Source organism: Ostrea edulis, chromosome 6, assembly GCF_947568905.1.
Source record: "Ostrea edulis chromosome 6, xbOstEdul1.1, whole genome shotgun sequence".
Lineage (NCBI taxonomy): Eukaryota > Metazoa > Mollusca > Bivalvia > Ostreida > Ostreidae > Ostrea > Ostrea edulis.
This window is the reverse complement of record NC_079169.1, coordinates 40,963,632-40,988,631: the sequence shown is the minus strand read 5'-3', so window position 1 is coordinate 40,988,631 and position 25,000 is coordinate 40,963,632. Positions and strand designations below refer to the sequence as shown.

Here is a 25,000-nt window from a genome sequence, read left to right as displayed (position 1 = left end):
GGGTCGGATGGGGCCACAATAGGGGATCAAAGGTTTTCATACAAATATATAGGGGAAATCTTTAAAAATCTTCTTCTCAAGAACCATTGGGCCAAAGAAGTTGACATTTACATGAAAGCTTTCTGACATAGTGTAGATTCAAGTTTGCAAAAACCATGGCCTCCAGGGGTAGGTTTGGGACCATAATAGGGACTACGGTTTTACATGCAAATAGATATGGAAAATCTTCTGATATGGACCAAGGTGAATCAGGTGAGCGATGTGGCCCATGGGCCTCTTGTTTGTTGTTATTTTATTGCTTGTCAAGAATTTTACACAATTTAACCGGCAACATACCCCTTCTGATACATTGAAAAATATAAGTAATGTTAGCACGGGGCTCTTAAAGTTCAATCTGCAGTTTGGTCATACTTCGTCAGTCAATAACTTATTTATAATATAAAAAAAATGTTTGTCGGGTTAGCAGTACATGTACTATGATGTATGACTATAACAATGACCTGTGTATGAGTTGTACATTCCATGTAAATTCGAAGGGGTTTTCGCCTCAGTAGAACAATGGGGGTCAGCTAATCCGTATATTTGAAATCAACAGAAGCGCTTGGCTTCTTGCGGAAAGTGTGAAATATATTGGGTTGGCGCAAGAAGACTAGATCTTATATCATACCGACCCAATATATTTCACACTTTTTATAAGAAATCAAAACCCAAACTAGCTAACCGTAATTTAGTTATACTGTGACAAAGACTCCAGGAATTTGCATGGTATATACTTCTTATACAAAAATCATTGCATTATCCAGACATTCCCGATGAACATTTTTTTTATGAAAACCTCTATCAAAGTACAATGAACATAAGTCTCGGTCAAATGTCATTAACTCGGGATTTTAAAAATAAATCATTCAATGGTTTGTATTTTTGCTTCTATTAATTATGTAATAAATTAATTCCAATTTGTTAATCATCGACAATGCTCTAATTTCTATATTGGATCAAGTTATATTGGTCAAGATGCATATTAACACAATATGATGAAAGTAATTATGTTAAACAGCGCCGGGGGGGGGGGGGGGGGGGGGGGTGACATTTTTTCTTTTCTTAAAATTCCACCCTTATCATGATTATTTGGCCTGCGGCACATTTTCACATCTCCCGCAAGGCGCCCGTGGCCAGAACAAAGCTCCTAGAAGCTGTGTGTATTCGCAAATAACACACACTGTGGAACACGGAGGACACGGTGTATCTCCGTGGATTTTCCGCCGTGGTCTTTCCACGGTGGGATGTATAAAACTCGTGTCATGTACTGTATGTTAGGCCATCATTAAAATATTCTTGTTTGGTGTACTCCAACCCGCATTTTGCAAGGTGTATAGGTAGGGCGATATATAAATAAATATATATATGTCAAAAAATAAAATCCAATACTCAAACTTTTATCTATAGCGCTTTCGCCCTGCGGGCTCGTCAGTAGATTTTTAAACAAGTTCCATTATGACGTCATCCATCATCTACTGACGATCGATCGAGCCTGCAGGGCGAAAGCGCTATAGATAAAAGTTTGAGTATTGGATTTTATTTTTTTTTACTTTATTCTACCCTGATACCAAGAAAAAAGAATTTATTGAATATATATATATATATATATATATATATATAAAACTCTAAACACTTTGTTGAAATATTTTGACCGTGTTACCGGTCTTATTCAGTCGACTGAAGAAGACCAGTAACACGGTTGAAATATTTCAACAAAGTGTTTAGAGTTTTTTTCTATGTTTTACTTCCAAAACAGAGACATATATATATATCTATATCTACATGTGTATGTATATATATATAAAAGCTCTTGCATATCGAATCAGTTGAGAGATATAAACACCATATGCAGTTGATAATGGAATATTGCTACATAAATATGGGCAGTTGACATAAAGTTGAGTTGCTAGTTTGTTGTTATCTTATACTTTCTTATACTTTCAATAAAATATCTAAGTATGAAGCAGAAGTGGACGATTCTGTGGTGTCTTTGTTTCGAGTTCTGACCCCTTCCTTATGAACCATTTAAATGTTCTTAAAAAGCGGTTTGATATTTTTATGCCCCCCCTTTGAAAAAGAGGGGGCATATTGTTTTGCACCTGTCGGTCGGTCTGTAGACCATGTGTTGTCCGCTCAATATCTTGAAAACCATTCACTTAACGATAATGATATTTCATGTGTGGGTTAGTTATGAGTAGAAGAGGATCCTTATTGTTTTTCAGGTCCAAAGGTCAAGGGTCAATCTACTCTGGACATAGGAATATAATGTCTGCTCAATATCTTGAGAACCCTTTGCTTGACAGACATCAAACTTGGCACACTGGTACATCCTATGGAGTAGATGACCCCTATTGATTTTGAGGTCATATGGTCAAAGGTCAAGGGTCAAACTGGGCATAGGAATATACTGACCATTCAATGTCTAGAGAACCCTTTGCTTGACAGACATCAAACTTGGTACGCCAGTACATCTTCAGAAGAAGATGACCCCCATTGATTTTGAGGTCACATGGTCAAAGGTCAAGGGTCAAACTGGACATAGGAATATACTGTCCGTCAAATATCTCGAGAACCCTTTGCTTGACAGACATCAAACTTGATACACTGGTACATCTTCAAGAGAAGATGACCCCTATTGATTTTGAGGTCACATGGTCAAAGGTCAAGGGTCAAACTAGACATGGGAATATACTGTCTGCTCAGTATCTTGAGAACCCTTTTCTTGACAGACATCAAACTTGGTTCACTGATACGTCTTCAGGAGAAGATGACCCCTATTGATTTTATGGTCAAGGGTCACACTGGACATAGGAATATACTGTCCGCTCAATATCTTGAGAACCCTTTGCTTGACAGATATCAAACTTGGTACACTGGTACATCTTCAGGAGAAGATGACTACTAATGATTTTGAGGTCACATGGTCAAAGGTCAATGGTCAAACTGGACATAGGAAAATACTGTCCGTTCAATATCTTGAGAACCCTTTGCTTGACAGACATCAAACTTGGTATACAGGTACATACATCTTCAGGAGTTGATGACCCCTATTGATTTTTAGGTCACATGGTCAATCCACTCTTGACATAGGAAGATATTGTCTGCTCAATATTTTGAATTGATGATACTACTCTCAATTAAATGGGGGGGGGGGGGGCATATGTGTTTTACAAACATCTCTTGTTTTGTAAATATTTCATGTTCTGAAATGTTGTTTTTTTTATTATTGAACAACAGGTTTAGCATATCTTCATGATGATGTTTCACTAACCAGATACCAGTCTAAACCAGCTGTGGCCCATCGTGATTTCAAAAGCAAAAATGTTTTGCTGAAGGAAGATTTGACTGCATGCATTGCGGACTTTGGATTAGCATTGAAATTTGAACCTGGTAAAAGCCCAGGAGAAACACATGGCTTGGTAATTATTCATATTTGAAAATTATAGGTGCAGATTCTTAAATAAAGGAGGAATTGACTTTGTGGTACAGAAATGTTACAAGTTCACATACTCCAGAATTTAACTTTTAGTAATTTCAAATGATAATAGTCTCTCACCTTTGTTAGCTCACCTGAGCTTTTCTGATCACCTTTTGTCTGTCGTTTGTACGTCCGTCTGTCTGTAAACTTTTTACATTTTCAACTTCTTCTTCAGAACCACTGAGCCAGAAGAGCTGAAATTTGCATGAAAACTGCCTGACATAGAGCAGATTCAAGTTTGTTAAAATCATGGTCCCTAGAGGTAGCATGGAACCAGAATAGGGGATCAAAGTTTTACTTACAAATATATCGGAAAAATCTGTAAAAATCTTTTCAAAACCACTGGGCCAGAAAAGTTTACATGAACGCTTCCTGACATAGTGCAGATTTAAGTTCATAAAAATCATGGCCTCCATGGGTAGGGTGGAACCACAATAGGGGATCAAAGTTTTGCATACAAATACAGTCAAACCTGTATTAAGAGACCGTCCAACGGAGAATGGAAAAAAGGTCACATATTACAGGTGGTCTCTTAATACAGGTTGCCTATTTTCCGCAGTTAATTGATAAAATTTTGCAAATAATTTGTTCAATGGAGAAAATGACTACATATATTTGGAATTTATCATTAAGAATATCAAGTACAGTTTAAATAGTTGTAAAATAAAATTAATAATACACTGTAGTTAAAAATCTAGAATGAAATGTGTTGTATTCATTATTCATTACATTTTAATCTGTTTAAGAATGATAAACATGCATTTCATATTACACATTTACATTAGATTTAAATCTCATTTATGAACTGCATGTAAATTTTCTAAAACTTATAAACACTTTGTTGTAAAGAGTATTTATGTATAGCCTACTTGTACACTGTAACTAAAAAATGCAATGCTTGTGGTAAGAAAGCAAATGATGAAGTGTTGTGTCTCCTTTTATACAATACATGCTGGAAATATGTTATTCAATTTCAGAAACATTAAATAAATCACAATATCTATTGTACATGCACAGTAAATCTTTTAAGCTTTGAACTAATGCAGGCAACTTTCATGAAAGCTGACGTGTCAAATACATGTACTCGGGACATGTTGAAGTGAGCCGCTAGTTCTGGTCATTATTCTAGAAACCTCGAGTATCTCATGCAGGAAAACTGCGAATACTCCGTTTAAAATTTCAGTCCTAAGCACAATATTTACCTGATTTATATCGCTATCGGGCAAATTTTTCACATGATGGTATAACAAGTGGTAGATTTTCATTTCCGATCTAGCGTACCTGGCACTTCTTAAAGTTTGTCGAAATTCACACCTTCAATTTTCAAATACACTGGCCTTGATTGAATGATTCCCTGATCCTTGATTTTGTTAAATAAACAACAACTTGGGTTTTATTAATTAACCACACACGACCCTGCATGTTGACAGATTGGGTATAATAATGAATTCAGAGGGCCTACTAAACAAGATCACCGCCAAACTATGCGTTATAAAACGAAAGTGTTAGGGGCGATAATTCCCAGAATAGTTGGCTCAACCAAAATCGAAAGTAGTAATCGCGATGTAATCGAAAAATGTACAGTCGTTAAATAGAGGTAAAATTTCGTGAAAATACACGAAAAGGTTGTAAAAATCATGGTCGTTGGTCGCGTCAGACAGGTGGTCGTTTAATACAGGTACAATGTATAGAGTAACATCTTGGGGGGAAATTTTTATGGTCACATACGACAGTGAGTCGCTTAATACAGCGGGTCGCTATGGCAGTTTTGACTGTACATGTATATAGGGGAAATCATTAAAAATCTTCTGGAGAAGCACTGAGCTGGAAAAATTTACATTTACATGAAAGCTTCCTGACATAGTGTAGATTCAAGTTTGGAAAAATCATTGTTCATAAGGCCTGAGGGGTGGGGCAAAAATTGACCAATTTTCAAAAATCTTCTTCTCAAGTACCACACATGTATAAGAAAAACTAAATACATAGAGATATAGAGCAGGAAAGCCTCGAACAAAATTGTATGTATCATCCCGGGATAAAGGCTATGACCCAAGGCGAGGCCACACTTGGTATATAGTGTTTATGAGTAAAACACTTAGATAACATTTTCTTTAGTGCTATTAATATTGATACTAAATTGAAACTAAATGGATATTTAGAAAGAACAGGTAGTCATTTACCAAAATTGTAAATTTAATGGTCCCAGGAGTAGGCGTTTTAGTATCAGGGTATGACCAAAATGCAGTTATCAAATGTGTGAATAATAGAATATTTTTTAACCATACCAATCCCTTTCATTTGGTATGAAGTATCTTTTGGACAAGGTGTACATATAATGTTAAATTTCAGGACTCCTGCACCTCGGGGGCATTAGGGGCAGGGCAAAAACTGCTAAAAATAAGAATTTTTAAAATTCTTCTCTACAATCGCACATGTGTAAGAAAAACTAAATGCATAGTGATGTAGAGTAAGATGGAATCAACAAAAATTGTAAACTTTCATGATCCTTAGGGAAGAGATTCTAACCCCAGGGTGGACCAAAACTTACAGTGTAGTATTATATTGTATACAGTACCCGCAACGTTATTCTTGACATTCCTATCGTGTTCTATCATGCGTGTATCCTATCGTATCATGCGTGAATCCTATCGTATCGTGTTTTGCGTGTATCAGGTTTTCCGTTTTTTATCGTGTTTTGCATTTATCAGGTCTATCGTTTTTTGCGTGTATCAGGTTTTCCGTTTATCGTGAAAATAGTTTATCGTGTAGCTTCGGAAACTATCGGGATTGTATATTAAATCTAATGAAAAAGTACGATAATTTTCAAATGCTTTATTTGTTTTGTTAAAGAAGCTATTTTTAGGAATCAACAAAAGACAGTATATTTGAAGGAGAACATAAAGCTGTCGATTTTAAGGCAGAAGAGAAGAAGAGCTATTTGTCTGTCCAGAGAGGGTGAAAATTTTATCACAATTTCCTTCTAAGTAGTATGAAAAGTAGGCAGTGGTTTGCCGAGGAAATCGTGGAAAGTAAATCTGAAAGCTCATAAACATTTGCTTGTCTAGAAACAATTATTTTTTATCAACACTAACAGAGAAATGTGAAGTTCCGATTTGAAAGGAAAAATCAGTAAATTGCATTGTTTATTACATATATTTTAATAAAGGCTCTTTTTCTTCCGATTTTTTTCCACCTGTGTTCTATTTATAAACCCACTACTGAACTTATGCGCGTCTTTGTATCACCCGTGTTTTGACTGCAAACATTCTCAGGGACATTGTATTTCACACATTTAGAAGATTAAGTTTTAAATGGGTGCAAGGGTGTTGCATCTCCCAAAAGTCTGCCCCTCTGGGAACGACTCGGCTGTCATTTTTTTTTTTACTTGTACATGTACCAATTGTAGTACGGGTAGATACTGGAAATTAATGCCGATTTTGATGACTATTTGAATTGTTTTTATATACTAAACACAAATTTTTTTAAGCGTTTCAAAATTGTGAATTTAAAAAAAAAAGCCGTGTTTTTTTTCCATAGTTTATTTCTTTTTTGTTATCAATTTAAGATATCAATTCAAATACATATGTTCCAATTACTTATTAATATCAATTATCACTCATAGTGTAGAAATATCTAACGTATGAAGATTTGGTGTAATGCTGTGGATCTTTTTAAAGCGGTCATGATGAAAATAATTGTAATTGTTGAATGACCGGTGAACTTAGAGTTTGATGCAAAATAACCCCCTCCTCGCTACACACAAAATATTACTTGGTTTTATTTCACATTCAAGATAATAGACATTAAAATAAGAGAGCTACTGAAGCATGATATCACTACATTATATTACATTTAGTTAATTCCCTGTATATTTTATATATTAAACATTAGGTGACAATACAATTTTAGAATCATTGGCTGGGAAAATTCATATAGATATCAAATAATGATTAAATACCGTATTTAGTTTAGTTTTCTGATTTTAGCTGTGATGGCGTAAAAAATTGAAATAAGTTTTTTTTAAAGTATGACCGTGTATTAAAGAAATTATACGTTTTAGGTGTATAATGAATATTGAAATCCTTCAGTATTATTATCAACATAATGTAATTATGTTGTCGGTATCAAAATTTCGTTCTGTCAAAATTGCTTCTAAATTTACAACATTATCAGATTTTCCGTTTATCGTGAAGATCGTTTATCATGTTTTGCGTTTATCAGGTCTATCGTGAAGATCGTTTATCAGGTTTTGCGTTTATCAGGTCTATCGTGAAGATCGTTTATCAGGTTTTGCGTTTATCAGGTTTATCATGTATCCTATCATATTGTGCGTGTATCGTATCGTATTGTGCGTGTATCCTATCATATTGTGCGTGTATCGTGTTCTATCGTTTATCAAGTCAAGAATAATGTTGCGGGTACTGTATATATGTGTAAAACATTTAAAGGTCATAGGAGACGATTTTCAAAAAAAAAATAGTTTTGCACGAAAATGTGTTCTTCTTTAATTACTTAACATATGTAGATAAGTCATTCAGAAAAAATCGTAAGGTAACAGACGCTACAGACTGTCAAATGTTGCTGTGGTGTGAAGTATCAAAATAGTAAGATGACTTATCTCCCTTGCTTGATGGCGTCAAAAGAGACCAACCTGATGCAAATGTGTATTTGTTTATACTAACAACTGCGGGTTTTAATAGCCATCAAAATGTTCAATATGCTTACATTCAACTGTAATGTATCAAGTCAGTTATTTTAATATACTTTTGTCTAAATGATCCAATGTTCAGAAAGACTTGGATGTGAAATCTACACCGAGAACACAGAACTCGGAAGTTGTTTGACTATCATTTTACGCGATTACGGGGGTTGATGAGGATCAGTTTCGTTATCGTATACTTTGGCAAAAACTAATGGGTTTATGAAATTAAATCTTCGACCAGATGCAGCTCTAACTATTTTCGACTACAGACCAACTGCAAGCACGGTGAAAATGAGAAAATCCTGCAAAATGTTGACTGTAGGCTATAATGACGGTAACTACAGATATTCATAATTTAGCATAAACATGATCTACGGTAATTTGTTTAGAAATGAAATAGTCATATGAAGCTCTTCTGATCAGAATCTTTTTCTCTGAATATATAAGTAAATAGATTGAAGATGAATAAGTTTATATGTTGAAAGTTGCATTATCAGATCACCCGACCCCCTCCCTTTTCAGTTTGAAAAAAAAATGTTCAAAGCAAATGGTGGAGCGATATTGAAATTACAAGTTTTTATATTAGGTGAAATAAACCAATTTTTACGGTCATGGAAGAGTTGGGGGATGATTTTTTTTTCAAATGAAGCACTAATTTGCACATTGGTTTCCTTATTGGGAACAAAATTTAAAACCAAAATGTAAATGTTAAGTAAAGTGATAGTAAATTATTCTTCATATAGGCCCTAATGTCGCAAATTTCATTGTAAAAGAATGTTAAGTAGCCACTTTTATTTATTATTATATTCACCTGTTAAACTAAAATAGCTGCACATGATACTTGTAAAAGTCTTATGAAAATAAATTCAAAATGTGTGCAAAAGGAAATTCCGATCTGGCTACAAAATATATCCGAGTCAAGGTGGGACTTGGGCACATAAAACCAAAGGGGATGAGGGGTGCCCACCTTTTTTTGTCAGTCAACCTTCAACTTGACACACACACACACCCTGTTGGAAAAATAAAACGATGCTGCATGTCTTCATGGGGTTAGAAATAGCGCAAGTAATAACTATCTATATTTCTCTTATTGTCATCAGAGAATGTATTCATACATTTATCATTAACCGCTAACCAGTCAGTATTATTTCAACTGATTCGGAATAAATAGGACCTGATTGATCTTCTTGTTCGTCCTCTGATGAAAAGTCATCATTGTGGCTCGTATTTGCATTAATTATGAGTTCAAGGTGATATCCTTGTGCAACAAACTACGGTTCCCCATTCAAAAACTCCTCCAGTTGCGAATAAATTGTCTATGGTGTGCTTTTGTTTTGATTCGCAAATATGAGTGTGGTCTCTTAGGGCTGTTCCATTAAAACATATGAGGTACCCGGGGAAGGCACTTTAAAATTTGGGTAACCACCCATAGAAGCATAAAAATGTAATGAGAGACCACTCACAGAAGCAATTTTAGATAGTGCGGCACCACCCATAGAAGTCAAATAAATGTGAAATACACTTTTTCTTTAAATTCAATATGTATGAATGACTATTTATAACCCCTGAATAGAGGTCTATTTTCAGATGTTCCCAAGCATGATAGTAAAGAGAAGAGTATCTTGGGTGTCATCACCATTCAAATAACTGGCCATCAATGAAGCTTGATCATAGAACCATCAATTCATTTTATCAAGACTGTCTTTCTTAAACATGATGAACTAAATTAATTTTATAAGTCTACCTGTTCATAAAAAGTCTAGTATTGTAAATGTTCAAAAACAACTATTAAAAGTTTTAAAATTGACTAGTATTTTGAGTATTAAAAAACAAGAAAATGTGTCTCTTTACGTAAATAAAATGATATTCTATGTTTCTTAGTCAATATATAAATTTACAACCTGTAACTTAAGATTTGTGAGGCTCTATTCTACCGTTTTCAACAATTTCGATAAATTCCAATTTCTCGATTCATATTTGTGCGCCATGTTTGGTGTACTGAAGTTTCAACTTCCAATTGTCAAGTCATTTGCATATGTCATATAAAGTAGTATTTACATCAATGGACAAGTATGGAGGCGAAAGCTATTTCGTCGGTATTGAAAAGGTTTGAATTTAATATCAAGTTAAAAACCGAACAGCAGAGTGTAAATTCTTTCTGCAACAATATGATTTTCCTTTCTTTGTCGAAGTGGCTCAAGTAACTACATTTTCGCGCCGATTGTCAATGTTTAGCTTTTTCATTAGATCCACCTACGAGATTTCGTGATAACAAGCATGGCGGAGCAGACGAAGAATTTTGCATGCTGTACATTATATTTAATGAAAAATACCTTTATTAGACATGCCCGAGCACAAAGTTGGTACTCCTTTTGGTGTAATTTGTAAACAACATTTGGGACTAATACACAGTGCAGAGTTTATTATCGGTTATTCATAAAATTATTTTGCACCATTACGGAGATCCTATGGAATTGTAGCCTCATCCCGAAAACGTCAGAATAAAAAAAAATTGGACAGGGCTACATTATTGCAGCTAGAAAAAATCAAAAACCGTTTCAATGGACCACGAGCAAGTTTCGTTTTCCATTTTGGACAAGGGAGATAATCCTAATTTCCGGTCGCTATAATTTTAGAGTCAAATTGGAAACAATAACCGGATCGCGGAACCTCATCGACCGAGATAAAATGAAGACAGAAAACGGCGTTTGTTTCACATTCTACTTTCAACCCTTCCCTTCTCTTGTTGCATTCCTCTCGGTTTCGGTAAAAAATAAAGATTTTATCAAAACAACCACCCACAGATGCAGTTTTCTGGCAGTAGGTACCCACCATATATGCAATTTTCTACCAATGACAAGCACCCATAGATTTTTAGCTCTTCTGAGCCAAAGGCTCAAAGAGCTAATGCTATGGCCATTTGTGCGGTGTGCGTAAACTTTTTAGAAAAAGGGCTATAACTCAAGAACCCCTTGGCCAATTTTTTTCAAATTTGTTACAGGGTATCATTGGCCCAAGGGCTTTCAAACATACTAAATATAGGGATGTGACCCTTTAACAAGGGGAGATAATCAGGAAAATACCAAAAAAAATAGTGGTTGCTAAAAAATCTTCTTCTCAAGAACCACAGGGCAGATTATCACCAAACTTACACATAAGGGTGAGGATATGTTGTAGATTAAAAATTGTTCAAGGCATTACCCTGGGGCAAAGGGTGTGGTCTCAAGGTCACTTCAAAGTTGACCTAAATTTAAAATTTTTTTAAATTCCTTAAATCTTAGATATTTTAGTCATTATAAGGACTAGGATCATCAAATTTTGACAGTTGATGCATCTTAGGACCTTGTGTCAAGTTGTCTCAAAAGTAGGTCACGGTGACCTACTTTTTGAATTTTGCAGGTATTTATTTTAAAATTAATTTTGATGCATATCTTGGACACTTTGAAGCCTATGATCATCAAAACTTGTCAGTTGGTGGATCATGGGACCTTGAAATGCGTCAACTGAAAAATAGGTCACCGTGACCTACTTTCTGAATTTTATGGCTTATCATTTATAGATATATTTTAAGTTGTTATTTCAAATACCGAGAGGTTTAGAATCATCAAATCTTGTAAGTTGATGCATCTTGAGGCCTTGAAACATATTTATAAAAAAGTAGGTCACAGTGACCTACTTTTTGAATTTTGCAGATATTCAAATTTCACATTTTCAATTTTAGATGCATATTTTGGGCACTGTAAAACCTAGGATCATCAAACTTTGTCAGTTGATGCGTCTTCAGTCTTCGGTTTGTGTCGACCAAAAAGTAGGTCACCGTGACCTACTTTTGGTATTTGACAGCTAAATTACTATATTTCAGACACTATTTGACCTACAATCATCAAATTTTGTCAGTTGATGCATCTTGAGTCTTCGGAGTGTATTGACCAAAAAGTAGGTCACTGTGACCTACTTTTGGCATTTGACAGTTATATTTATATATTTCAGTCACTAATTGACCTACAATCATCAAACTTTGACAGTTGATGCATCATGAGTCAACGGAGTGTTTCGACCAAAAAGTAGGTCACCTTGACCTACTTTTGGAATTTGACGACTATATTTATATATTTCAAATACGATTTGACCTACAGTCATCAAACTTTGTCAGTTGATGGGTCTTGCATGTTCGAAGGGTTTCGACCAAAAAGTAGGTCAACTTGACCTACTTTTGGAATTGGACACCTATATTTATATATTTCAGATACTATTTGACCTACAGTCATCAAACTTTGTCAGTTGATGCGTCTTGCATGTTCAAAGGGTGTTGACAAAAAGTAGGTCACCTTGACCTACTTTTGGAGTTGGACGGCTATATTTATATAATTCAGATACTATTTGACCTACAGTCATCAAACTTTGTCAGTTGTTGGGTCTTGCATGTTTGAAGGGTGTTGACGAAAAAATAGGTCACCTTGACCTACTTTTGGAATTTGATGGCTATATTTATATATTTCAGATACTATTTGACCTACAGTCATCAAACTTTGTCAGTTGATGGGTCTTGCATGTTCGGAGTTCGCTGACCAAAAAGTAGGTCACCATGACCTACGATTGGAATTTGACAGCTATATTTCAATATTCAGATACTAATTGGCTTAAAATCATCAAACTTTGTCAGTTGATATTTCTTGGGTTCTCAAAATGTGTAGACCAAAAAGTAGGTCACATTGACCTACTTTTTTTGAATTCTTAGGATTTAACTAAAGATTTAGAATACTAAGAGGCTAAGAATAGAAATGGTGGGGTTGTACAATTTATCAGAAGAGCGATTCTAGGCCCTTGGGCCTCTTGTTTTTTAATTGCCGTCCCCGGGTACCTCATATGTTTTAATGGAACAGCCCTTATGATTTCCAAGGTGTCAAGTTCCTATTTATTCCTATATTTTCCTATATCGTTGAAGGTTCCTATATTTTCCCTATAAGTCATTAAAATCCCTATAAAGCCCTATATACAGTGGAACCCCGTTATTACGTTCCCCCTTTATTACGTTAGTCCACATATTACGTTGGAATTTCAAAGCACAAAACCATTTCTTAACAAACCTATATAAAATAGACCTCGTTATTACGTTGTCCTAAAATGCCGGGACTCGGTATTACGTTGTAAAAATTCCGACAAAAATGTAATAAACCCCTAATTATTCAATAGTGGTTCTCAAAATAATAAGCCATTCACACCTTGACTGCCTGAGGCAGTCACCACGTAAATTTCCTGGTCTGTTTGGGGATTAGAGACGCTTGACTTATCATGCTTCGATAGATCTAGCAACATCAATACAGGTGAATACCCCGTATAGAAGCCAGTGATAAACAATTAAATAATGTTTATTTAGAAATTGTACTCTGTGAAATTTACTTCATTTTTATACGCCCGTCGAAGACGGGACGTATTATGGTATGGCGTCGTCCGTCCGTCTGTCTGGACCTTGTGGGCAGGATACAGACTGAACCATAAGCCCTACGACTTTACAACTTGGTACATTTGATCACCATGATGAGAGGAAGATGCCTATTGTTTTTCTAGGTGAGAAGTCAAAGGTCAAGGTCGTAGTATCAATTATTAGGAAAACCTTTGGGCAGGATACAAACTGAACCGTAAGCTCCAGGATATTATAACTTGGTATATTTGATCATCATGATGAGAGGAAGATGCCTATTGTTTTCTAGGTCAAAGGTCAAGGTCGTAGGTATCACTTATTAGGAAAATTTTGTGGGCAGGATACAAACCGAACCGTAAGCTCCAGGATATTATAACTTGGTATATTTGATCACCATGATGAGAGGAAGATGCCTATTGTTTTTCAAGGTCAAAGGTCAAGATCATAGTATCACTTTTTAGGAAAACCTTGTGGGCAGGATACAAACCGAACCGTAAGCTCCAGGATATTATAACTTGGTATATTTGATTATCATGATGAGAGGAAGATGCCTATTGTTTTTCAAGGTCAGAGGTCAAGGTCGTAGTATCACTTATTAGGAAAACCTTGTGGGCAGGATACAAACCGAACCGTAAGCTCCAGGATATTATAACTTGGTATTTTTGATCATCATGATGAGAGGAAGATCCCTATTGTTATATGCCCGTCGAAGACGGGACGTATTATGGTATGGCGTCGTCTGTCTGTCTGTCTGTCCGTCTGTCCGGACCTTGTGGGCAGGATAGAGACTGAACCATAAGCCCTAGGACTTTACAACTTGGTACATTTGATCACCATGATGAGAGGAAGATGCCTATTGTTTTTCAAGGTCAGAGTTCAAAGGTCAAGGTCGCAGTATCACTTATTAGGAAAACCTTGTGGGCAGGATACAAACCGAACCGTAAGCTCCAGGATATTATAACTTGGTGTATTTGATCACCATGATGAGAGGAAGATGCCTATTGTTTTTCAAGGTCAAAGGTCAAGGTCGTAGTATCACTTTTTAGGAAAACCTTGTGGGCAGGATACAAACCGAACCGTAAGCTCCAGGATATTATAACTTGGTATATTTGATCACCATGATGAGAAAATGCCTATTGGTTTTCAAGGTCAAAGGTCAAGGTCGTAGTATCACTTTTTAGGAAAACCTTGTGGGCAGGATACAAACCGAACATATGATATGGTATACTATTTGAATTTTTCCATTATTGAAAGTAGTCGCACCTCAGCAGTTAGAGATAAAATAAGAGGATAAGACCTCTTCCTACTTTCAACTTTCTCGGACACCAGTTTCTTCAAACAGTAGATCTATATATGCCCAAAGGCGGATCCAACGGTGACCCCACCCCTCGTCTAATGTGTTTTTCCAAATCTTGAGACCGTAACCCTCTGTTCTGAAATTTATGGATCCGAAACTAATTGCACATGGTATCTAATCAACTTTGGATATGTACTTTGTGCTTACTCACCCCCACCCCCACCCACCCCCCCCCCCCCCCCACCCCCTCCCCCTTCCAACTTTTAAAACTTTGTACCAGTCTAGCCGAAAGCCATCATCAAAGGGGAGGCGACTTTTATTTACATGTGGTAACTTTCACAGGGGCCTAAGGTACCATTTTTAATTATTATAATTAAAAGAGTTCGGTTAAACAATCTGTTTCGTTCGGTAGATTTCGTTTCGTTTTGGTAGATTTCGTTTCGTTTCAATTTCATTTTGCACTTTACAGGTACCCGTCTTTTTCAATAGTTATTGTAAACAATCTTGTTAACCATAAAATATTTCAAAAGTCTTAAGTTATATATGAAAAATCAAATATATGTTTGAAAATATTGAATCCAGGGGCAATAACTCTGTTTCCATAGACTCTTTTATCAAGTCCATTGTGCAATAGATTTACTTTATTTTTCACAAACATTTTGTATATTTTTTTTATAGAAATATGCAGTTTCATGAAATTGTTATGAATACTACAGACCCTGAAGTGTGCTACTACACCTCCAAAGCGTTTCGTTTCATTCCGTGCAAACCGTTCACCGTTCCATGCAGACCATTCAGCATTCCGTGCAAACCGTTCACCGTTCCGTGCAGACCGTTTAGCGTTTCATACAGACCACTCTGCGTTCCGTGCAAATCGTTTCGTGCAAGAATCGTTCTGTGCATGATCAAGCCACACCCATAGAAATGCGTAGATCATTCAAACCACGCCCTTAGAAACGTACAGACCGTGCAAGTTGTTTCGGCATGGGATGTAGGACAGGTAAACATTGTTGGGAATTTGAGCAATTATTTCAAAATGTCTCTAAGACGGACTTTCAACAGTGAAAATCTGTAAATAATTGAAAGAAAAGAGTTTATCATAAAACCACCAGGCAGAGCGAAATCCGATACCATTTTATCACCCTTAGTAGTTTCTAGCAAGTGCAGAGACATGTGCAGCTTTATACTGACGCACTCTTGAAAGATTTTACGATCGAGTTCATTGAGGAAATAATTTTATAATTCAATTTAAAGTTGGGAAATACAATATTCTATTACTTATATAATTCAATTTAAGGCGACACCAATTAAATTTATTGTTCTTCAGACAAATGACCCCAAAAAATTGGAGCGGGCGAGCGATTTACTATTTATAATATTAAAATTTATTTTCAACATAATTTTCAGGCGGTATTGTAAAAGAGCAAAGCAAGCGATTATATATTTTTTTCTTTCTTAAACTTTTGTATTGTAAAACAATGAAAAATATATTCAAAATCACCTGAACATGTAAAATAACCAATTTTCTAATTTTTTTTAAAAGGGACATTAACTGTGAAAGTGATGGTAATTTTTATTACTCAAAATTTCTCAATGGCATAGGAATAAAAAATAACTAATAAAAACATTTATTTTACACAAAAACGAGAGAAACCCTTATAAGACTGTTAGATAACCGTTCATTATTTGATGAATAAATGAATAACAAAATTCAGTGAATGCATTTAAAATTGTATTTGTACATGTACATACATTTCAAGACTAAATATACTGTCGTTTGTCCAATTCCGGATCACACTTTCATTAACGATTGCTGGAGGTACCTGAGGAAGATAATTTAGGTTTCAATTTTCTTGTGAGAAGATCAGAAGTTTCTCAAATGAAAAATCATTTAAATTGTCTGAAAATTGCTGTAAATGTCACAGGTCTTTACATTTTCCATACCCAAGTTCATAGGTCCGTTCTGCATCACTCCGCTAATTCCCAATCACGGAGATGTTTGAGACGACTGCATGCCGATTCGAACATTGACTGATCCGATCCTAAACATTCAATCGGTCTCATAATTTAAATCAGTATGTCTGTATATTTATTCCGCTTAAGATATACCTAGTTTTTGTAGAAATGAAAATAAATCAGACACTAGTTTAATTTGAACATTATATTCAAAGCTTCACATTTAGACATAGCTAAAACTCGGCATTGAAAACTCTCTTCATTAGCATTCATAATTATCTTTCTCTGAGGCTGTTCATAATATAACATCTCTACACGGAATAACAATTTCTCACCATTTTCTTGCGGTTTTGGCAAGAATGGGAAACTTGGAATGAAAAAAAAAGTTATAGAATTAAATATGCTAAAGTTGAATAAACTACAGTATACATTTTAAATTAGTAAATCTAGACTCGACGCAATGCGTAGTATATTAACAGTCTCAATTTTCTAATTTAAAAAAAGTTTGTCGAGTTTATAAAAAAAAATGTGTGCGTTTTATATCTGACACTACTTCTATAAATCCAAGAGTGCCTTTAATATGAACTGAAAAATTGCTCAAAGTTTAGAATTAAGTTTAATATCATGCATGTGACGCGACTGATCCGAAATTGGTTCAACAGATAAAGAAATATTTATTGATGCTATTGCTGAAAGATGTATCAATTAAATGCATTAATGTTTTGTGCAAGAAACGTGGTTATACTTTAGCTACAGAGTTTTTCCCACAACGCGATTTTTCCCATGTGTGAAAATTACCAAGATGTCGAAGTCATTGTGTATTATAGAAGTGTGTCAAGTAATGAACCTGGGTTCAATAAAAATTACATCAGTTTTGTATCCCTCAGTAATCATTTCAAACGTGATTTACCTTTCTAAGTAGAAATCATATCAATACTTTTAGAAAATAATTACAAAGTGATTCGGAACTGGCAATGATTCGAGACTGGGCAAAAGACTAATTTGTTTTTGTTAAAAACTGTCTTTCCAACTATCCACCACTAAAGTTCATGGTTGTATTTGTAAGATCTACACCCCCATTATTTTCGGTTATTATTGCAACTGATACCGACATAGTTGTCCTCGTCTCGAGTGTTCTTCGGAGTGTCTCCGCATGTTTTTAAAATATTCGATGTTGTTAGGTTTTTGCTGACACAGTCGAAATATCATTATTTCCAAGCGCAGTCATGACTTTGTTAAAAACTAAAATAAAAAATGGAGCGGAAAATGAACCAAAAAATTCCGGAAGCGGGAAATTTAAATTAATATTATTTCTTACGTTCTATTTAAATACAATCGCTCGAATCCGACGAACAAGAAATTATATTAGTGTCGCCTAATTAAAATTAGATGTTAGATCTGCTCGCATACTCGCATACATAACATGTATGCGAGTATGTGAGTGGATCTAACATCTAATTTTAATTAGATTGTATATAATTAAAAGTTCAATTATTTTGTATCATTAAAAGTTTTGTAAATCTACTAGTTGGTAGAAACTAAGAGTACAAGTTACATTGTATATGTTGTTATGAGCGTGTATTCAGTTGATCCGAGCGTGTATTGAATTTGAAGGCCAAAACAATGTATGCTGTAGGCCTACCAGTGCTTATAGCTACGATATATCCATTTTCTCGCAGTTTATCAGGAGCTCTGTCCAAGCGGTTTTTGAAAAGGTGACTGGTTTTCAAGGTAAAGATCTTGCTCCAACAAAAAAATTATCCACGTCTTTCTTCTCGTACCTCGCTTCGAAAAATTGAAAAATACGCAGTCAAAATCCTTTCTACCGACAACTAGTACACCCGAGCATGGCACAGAACATCTTAATGCAATATTATTTACAAGCCGTTAACGTGATAATTGGTGTTTTGTCGATTAAATCTAATCTGTATATGAAATGGCAAATAGATGTTTTCAAACCCGAGGACGCATATGACGTCACACATAATGGCGCGTAAAATAGCAAAAGTAAATATGTATATCGCAAGATTTGAATTTCATTGCTTTCAAACTCAAAAAACTATGCAAAAGAGTATATTTCATTTAAAACACATTTAAAGTAGTTTTAGGCGTAAAAAGAATTAATTTTCCTGAAAAAATGAAAAAGTTTAGAAACATGCGTTGTGTCCTGTTAACTTCACGAGATATCTTTGTGGAAATAATGCAGATTCTCAAAAAAGCATGCACTAGAATTTGTATACAGTGCAGCAAATTTGTTTTTTAAGAAAACAGCAATCTTGTCCTCATACACACTACATAGCAGTATTTTGGGGGAAATAATGTTAATTTCAGCAAGTACAAGAGTTTGTATCAATAAAGTTTTAACAGACTCGATATTTTCTTTGTTTAAAGTTCATATCAATTAAATAGCCAATGTGAACGTTCAATATGTTTTGTAATCGAAACATCACACAAGCTTCGAAAAATGATGTACCAAGGTGCGATATAACAACCCCCCTCGGTAATTATAAACATATCAATAATCAAAGCCAGTAATTTAATTGGTACTAAATGAAGAATTCAAACATAACCCTCTAAAATTTTGCCGCATTTAGATGGGTAAGTACATCAGTCGTTTACTGCAAAAGGAAAGTAAAAAATAAAACTGAAGAGTAATCGCATATTCCCAGACCCATGAAAAACGTGCAACATGCAGAAATGTGACGAAATCAAATGACAAAGGACGTGTACACAAAACATGTGCTAGTCACGGTATAATATCATGGCAGTTTTAAAAATTGCACGATGATAAATTTTAATTGGCCGTTTCATAATGATTAGTTACAGGGTTTAAGATAATATTTTTAAAAACAATTTTACGCTTTAAGATAGGTAAACAACGTGGCGAAAAGGTAAGTGCACATTGCATTGACTAAAACAAAATGAGTCAAAAACCTTTAGTGGTATGTAGTATGTGTCCCTTCTCTTAAAAAAAATAAAAAGTGCCTATTATATTTGGTTATAAATACGAGTGTAAATTAATAAGCATAATACATTATTCCGATAGTTGTTTTTTCTAGAATTATGGAAGCCCATAATTTCTTTGTGATAGTCAGTATTTACGTTTTTCCGAAGTACGGAAACCCATTTCAGCCATATTTCTAAATTCATGTGACTTTATATGAGATTCTGTAAACAATTACTTATGCTCCCTTTCAAAGAAGAAGTTGTATGTATGTCAAAGAAGAAAGGGGGGGGGGGTTGCTTTTCACTTGTCGGTCAGCAGACCACATGTTTGCTCAATATCTTGGGAACCATTCACTTGATCGTTATGATATTTCAAATGTTGGTTGGTTACGAGTAGAAAAGGACCCCTATTGATTTTTAGGCCAAATGGTGAAGAGTCAGTCCATTCTGGACATAGGAATATACTGTCCATTCTATATCTTGAGGACCCTTTGCTTGACAGACATCAAACTTGGTACACTGGTACATCCTAAGGAGTAGATGACCCCTAATGATTGTAAGGTCACATGGTTAAAGATCAAGGGTCAAAATGGACATAGGAATATATTGTCCACTCAATATCTCGAGAATCCTTTGCTTGACGGACATCAAACTTGAAACACTGGTACATCTTAAGAAGTAGATAGCCCCTATTGATTTTGAGGTCACATGGTTAAAGATTAAGGGTCAAACTGGAGACAGTAATATATTGTCTCCTATATTTCAAGAATCAGTAGCTTGATTGACACCAAACATGTACACTGGTACATCCTATGGAGTAGATGAGTCCTATTTATTTTAGGTCACATGGTCAAAGGCCAAGGGTCAGTCCATTCTGGACATAGGAAGATATTGTCCATTCAACATCTTGAATTTGTTTGGTACTATGATCAATTAAATGATGCATGTGTATATATAACCCTTTTCAATTCTGCACCATGTTGGGGGGTTGGGTATTGTTGTATGTTTGTATTGTTTGACAAACATTTCTTGTTTTCTTTATTGTTTTGATGGTAGCATTTTATGACTAGTTGCTGAATAAACTCTCAAAATATGCACGGAGAGTCAGTACAGTAAAAACAACGATGTTTCTTACAGATGTCAACTGCACATTGTAACATTGACTAAAGTTTAAGCTTAAGGAATTGATTTGCTAAACTTTTTTGTTGGATGGTATCTTCTTACAACCACTGTGGTGCTTATTTGAGGGTTTTCTGTTGTGATATAAAGTACTATATGACTACATAATGATTTTCCTCCAATTCTTACAGACCCTGAAGCGTACTACTACACCACTTGCACGAAACGAAACGATTCTTGCACGGAACGCTGAACGGTTTGCACGGAACGAAACGATTCTTGCACGAAACGCTGAACGGTTTGCACAGAACGATTTGCACGAAACGCTTCCCATTTCCTGAACGGTCTGCACGATTTGCACGAAACGGTAGGCATGGCTTGCACGCTTTGTAAATGATTTTGAATGGTTTGCATGAAATGGTAGGCGTGGCCTGCACGCTTTAATTATGACTAAATAGTTGATGATAATGACTAGTAAAATTAAGCACTAAAATTTTACATTTATTAGGTTTTGGTCATTTTTGGGAGGAAGTGAAAGTGGATTTTTTAATTCGTATACAATAATTGACCGAAAAATGCGTGAAAAAAAGTGGGAAAAAAATAAACATACAAACAAACAAAATATGGGATTTATCGAACTCCAGTAAATGTGCTTTGTATCAACATTTTATTGATGATATTGATGTTCGATTATTGATTGACAAAACAGATCTTAATCATGTATATACGTGAGCAAAGAATAAAAATTTTATCACCTAAACAAATAAAAATTAAAAATATCTTTACTTTTAAACAAACCTTTAGAAAACTCGGTACACTCATTAATAAAATAATAAAATAAAATATGCTCCCCTACCTAGAATGCCCATACTTCACATTAATAATAACACAATTTTTTCTAACTTGATAAATACTTTATTACACGCATGTATTATATATATAACAGCTTTTTGTCTTTATAGTTTGTATACCATTGCATAATGGTGATGAGATCCAATATATTGAATTGAGAACATGTAGTCTTGAAAATTATTACAAAGTATACAGTTGACAACGATTGAAATAAAAATGCAGACGTTTTCTTGTTTATTCAGTGACTCACAAACTTGCGCGTCTTCTGAATGAAAGTTGTAAAACAAACGTACTAGGTTTTTGTCAATTATAAAATAATACGGGGGTAAAATTCATCTCATCTCCGCTAGCAATGGGTTTGGGTCAACTGTGCCTTCGTGGACGAATAATCTTGGCTAGCGAAGATGGGAAAAAAATGCCTAGATAGTCCGCTTACATAAATATGTATTATGAAGGTTAAATCGAAAAATTATCCAGTAAATTCAATGATGTAGTATATATAGCTTGTATTTATTTTATTTTTGACTGAGAGGGAGATAGACAGCTAAGCACATAACATCGTTTTAGAAGGGGGGGGGGGCTCATTCATTAGTCCTAACCCGTGCCAGCGGAAAAATTTAATTTGTAAAGAAAACAATATGGGAAATTTAAAAAATATATCACAATGAAAGGGGATGGATAATTAATCAGAAAGAAATTGTACTTTCAAGATTAAACTTCCAGTATCTGCATACATTCATGAATATTATAATCAGTGATTACAAATGCTCTCTCTCTCTCTCTCTCTCTCTCTCATCTAATGCATCTAAATTTTAAAATGATTTCATATAGCAATTAAAGATTTTAATAATCGATATAGTATATGAATAAAAGCAAATAATCGTTAAGTCACATCTGTTTATATTGGTATTAGTCTTGTTTCATGAACTAATTGCATTTGACACCGAGGTTTTACATCCTTAAATATTGATTACAGGCACGTAGAATCAGAGCTGGGTGTAATATGAAAGCTAGGGATTTAGTCTTGTAGCGACCTACCCACTCCACGATTTAAGAAATTGAAGTCGGAAGGGGAAATTGAGACAGTTTCAGACTACTACCCTTACTCCCCCCCCCCCCCCCCCCCCCCCCCCCCCCACACACACACACACATGTACAGGTTTTCGTAATCTGACAATTTAAGCACCATTTTTTGTTGTTATCTTATTGTTTGTCAAGAATTTTACCCAACTTAACCGGCAACATACCCCTTCTGATACATTGAAAAATATAAGTAATGTTAACACGGGGCTCTATAAAGTTCAATCTGCAGTTTGGTCATACGTACTTCGTGTCATTCAATAACTTATTTTAAAAAATAATAAAAATGTTTGTCGGGTTAGTGGTACTATGATGTATGACTATAACAATGACCTGTGTATAACTTGTACATTTTTTCTTTTCTTAAAATTCCACCCTTTATCATGATTATTTGGCAGCTGTGTGTATTCGCAAATAACACACACCGTGGAACATAATTTTTTTCGAGAATGTTTCGAATTTTTACAGTGGATAGTTCAGCTTTGTTTAAATTCAAAATAACTGATCGAATTCTGAGCGATAATCTACGTCCACCTTTCTTGGATGCCATAGTGGAGTGACTAGCACGATTCTCGGGCGTGGCTTGAACGGTCTGCACGCTTCTGTGGTGTGGCACAAAACGGTTTTCACGCTTTGCACGGAACGGTTTGCACGAAACGATTCTTGCAGTGAACGGTTTGCATGAAACGCTGAACGGTCTGCACGGAATAGTGAACGGTTTGCACGGAACAAAACGAAACACTTTGAAGGTGTAGTAGTACTCTTCAGGGTCTGTAGCATTTGTACATCATGGATTGTTTAGCACAATCATCATTTAGCAATGACTCTTTATATTCATGTTGGATATGTACATGTAATTTAAATGGCAGTGGTCATGACTTAGTCAAATTTAGTCACTTTACACAGGCATGATGTATAAATCCGGCTAAAAGAAGCGTGCATATGTGAACTCACACACACAATGTTCGTCATCCTTGCTCCTTCAAGATTACCTATTCCTGTTGACAGTGAAGTGCGAGTCGTCTCTCAGGCCCTTCAGGCCTTTGATTTAAAATCATTTTATCTGTTGTCACAGACGTTTGTAAAAATGTATAGGTTAAATTTATTCAACATCTGTCTTTGAGAAGAGGCCTGGAATATACAAATTGCACACGTTTTAACGGCACTCGCATTGAATGTACTAAAATAGCGAAACAGACACGACTTTTTCAATGAATTTGATAGAGCAATGAATAAATAAAGTTGAATAATCAATATTCCATGACGATACAATTTATGCATCTTTTTCTTTTATTTCAGAAGTTAAAAAATATTTATTTCATTTTATTTCAACGTGTTCACAAGTCATTAAACTATTCCTTGTTTAAACTAACCCCAGGATAAAACAAATAATGCCAAAAAAATCAAAGCAGTCATGCCTATCATTTCGTGCAGACTGTTCGCAACCCTCTCCTTGTCCAAAAATGTTTCAATCTTTCCTGACGAGAAGTTTTTTGAAATCATTTTATCTTCATACACATACACTTGTATATAAAATGTATAGATTTATTTAACATCTGAATGAATGTAAAAAAAAAAAAAAAAAAAATGGCGAAACAGATGCGACCATTTCATATTCAGTTTCAATAAATTTAATAGTGCAATGATTCAATAAAATTTGATAAATCAATTTTCCGTAACGATACGAATTTTGCATATTTTTGTTTTTCTTTTATTTCCGAAATTGCACAAAATTTTTTAATTTGTTTTCATTTCAACGTGTGCATAAGTCATTGATTTAAAAGTAGAAATAAAATTTACCGTGTCGTACATGAGCAATCATTTTAAAATGAATCATTATCATTTCTTTCGTAACCTTTTTTTTTAATATCTAGAATATTGCCATTATAATGAAATTATTCCTTGTTTAAACTAACCCCAGGATGAAACAAATAATACCGGAAAAAATCATAGCGTGCAGGCTATGCCTACCTTTTCGTGCAGACGGTTCACAAAGCGTGCATGCCATGCCTACAAAGTGGTCAGCATTTCGTGCGAAACGTTTCTTGCAAACCGTTCACCGTTCCGTGAAGACCGTTCATCGTTCCGTGCAGACCGTTCACCGTTCCG

At 35.0% G+C, this 25,000-nt stretch overlaps 1 protein-coding gene and 1 long non-coding RNA gene across 2 annotated transcripts in view; one reads left to right on the top strand and one right to left on the bottom strand.

Annotated features, from left to right (window-relative positions):
• The window catches only part of LOC130046775 (uncharacterized), a 215,051-nt gene that overhangs the window by 91,308 nt on the left and 98,743 nt on the right, over positions 1-25,000 (bottom strand). The gene's annotated exons all lie outside the window — the stretch shown is intronic.
• The window catches only part of LOC130046770 (activin receptor type-2B-like), a 183,071-nt gene that overhangs the window by 123,463 nt on the left and 34,608 nt on the right, over positions 1-25,000 (top strand). The window contains exon 7 of the mRNA XM_056139594.1: positions 3,277-3,458. Coding sequence (XP_055995569.1) covers positions 3,277-3,458 — 182 coding nt within the window. The remainder of the gene's footprint in view (positions 1-3,276; positions 3,459-25,000) is intronic.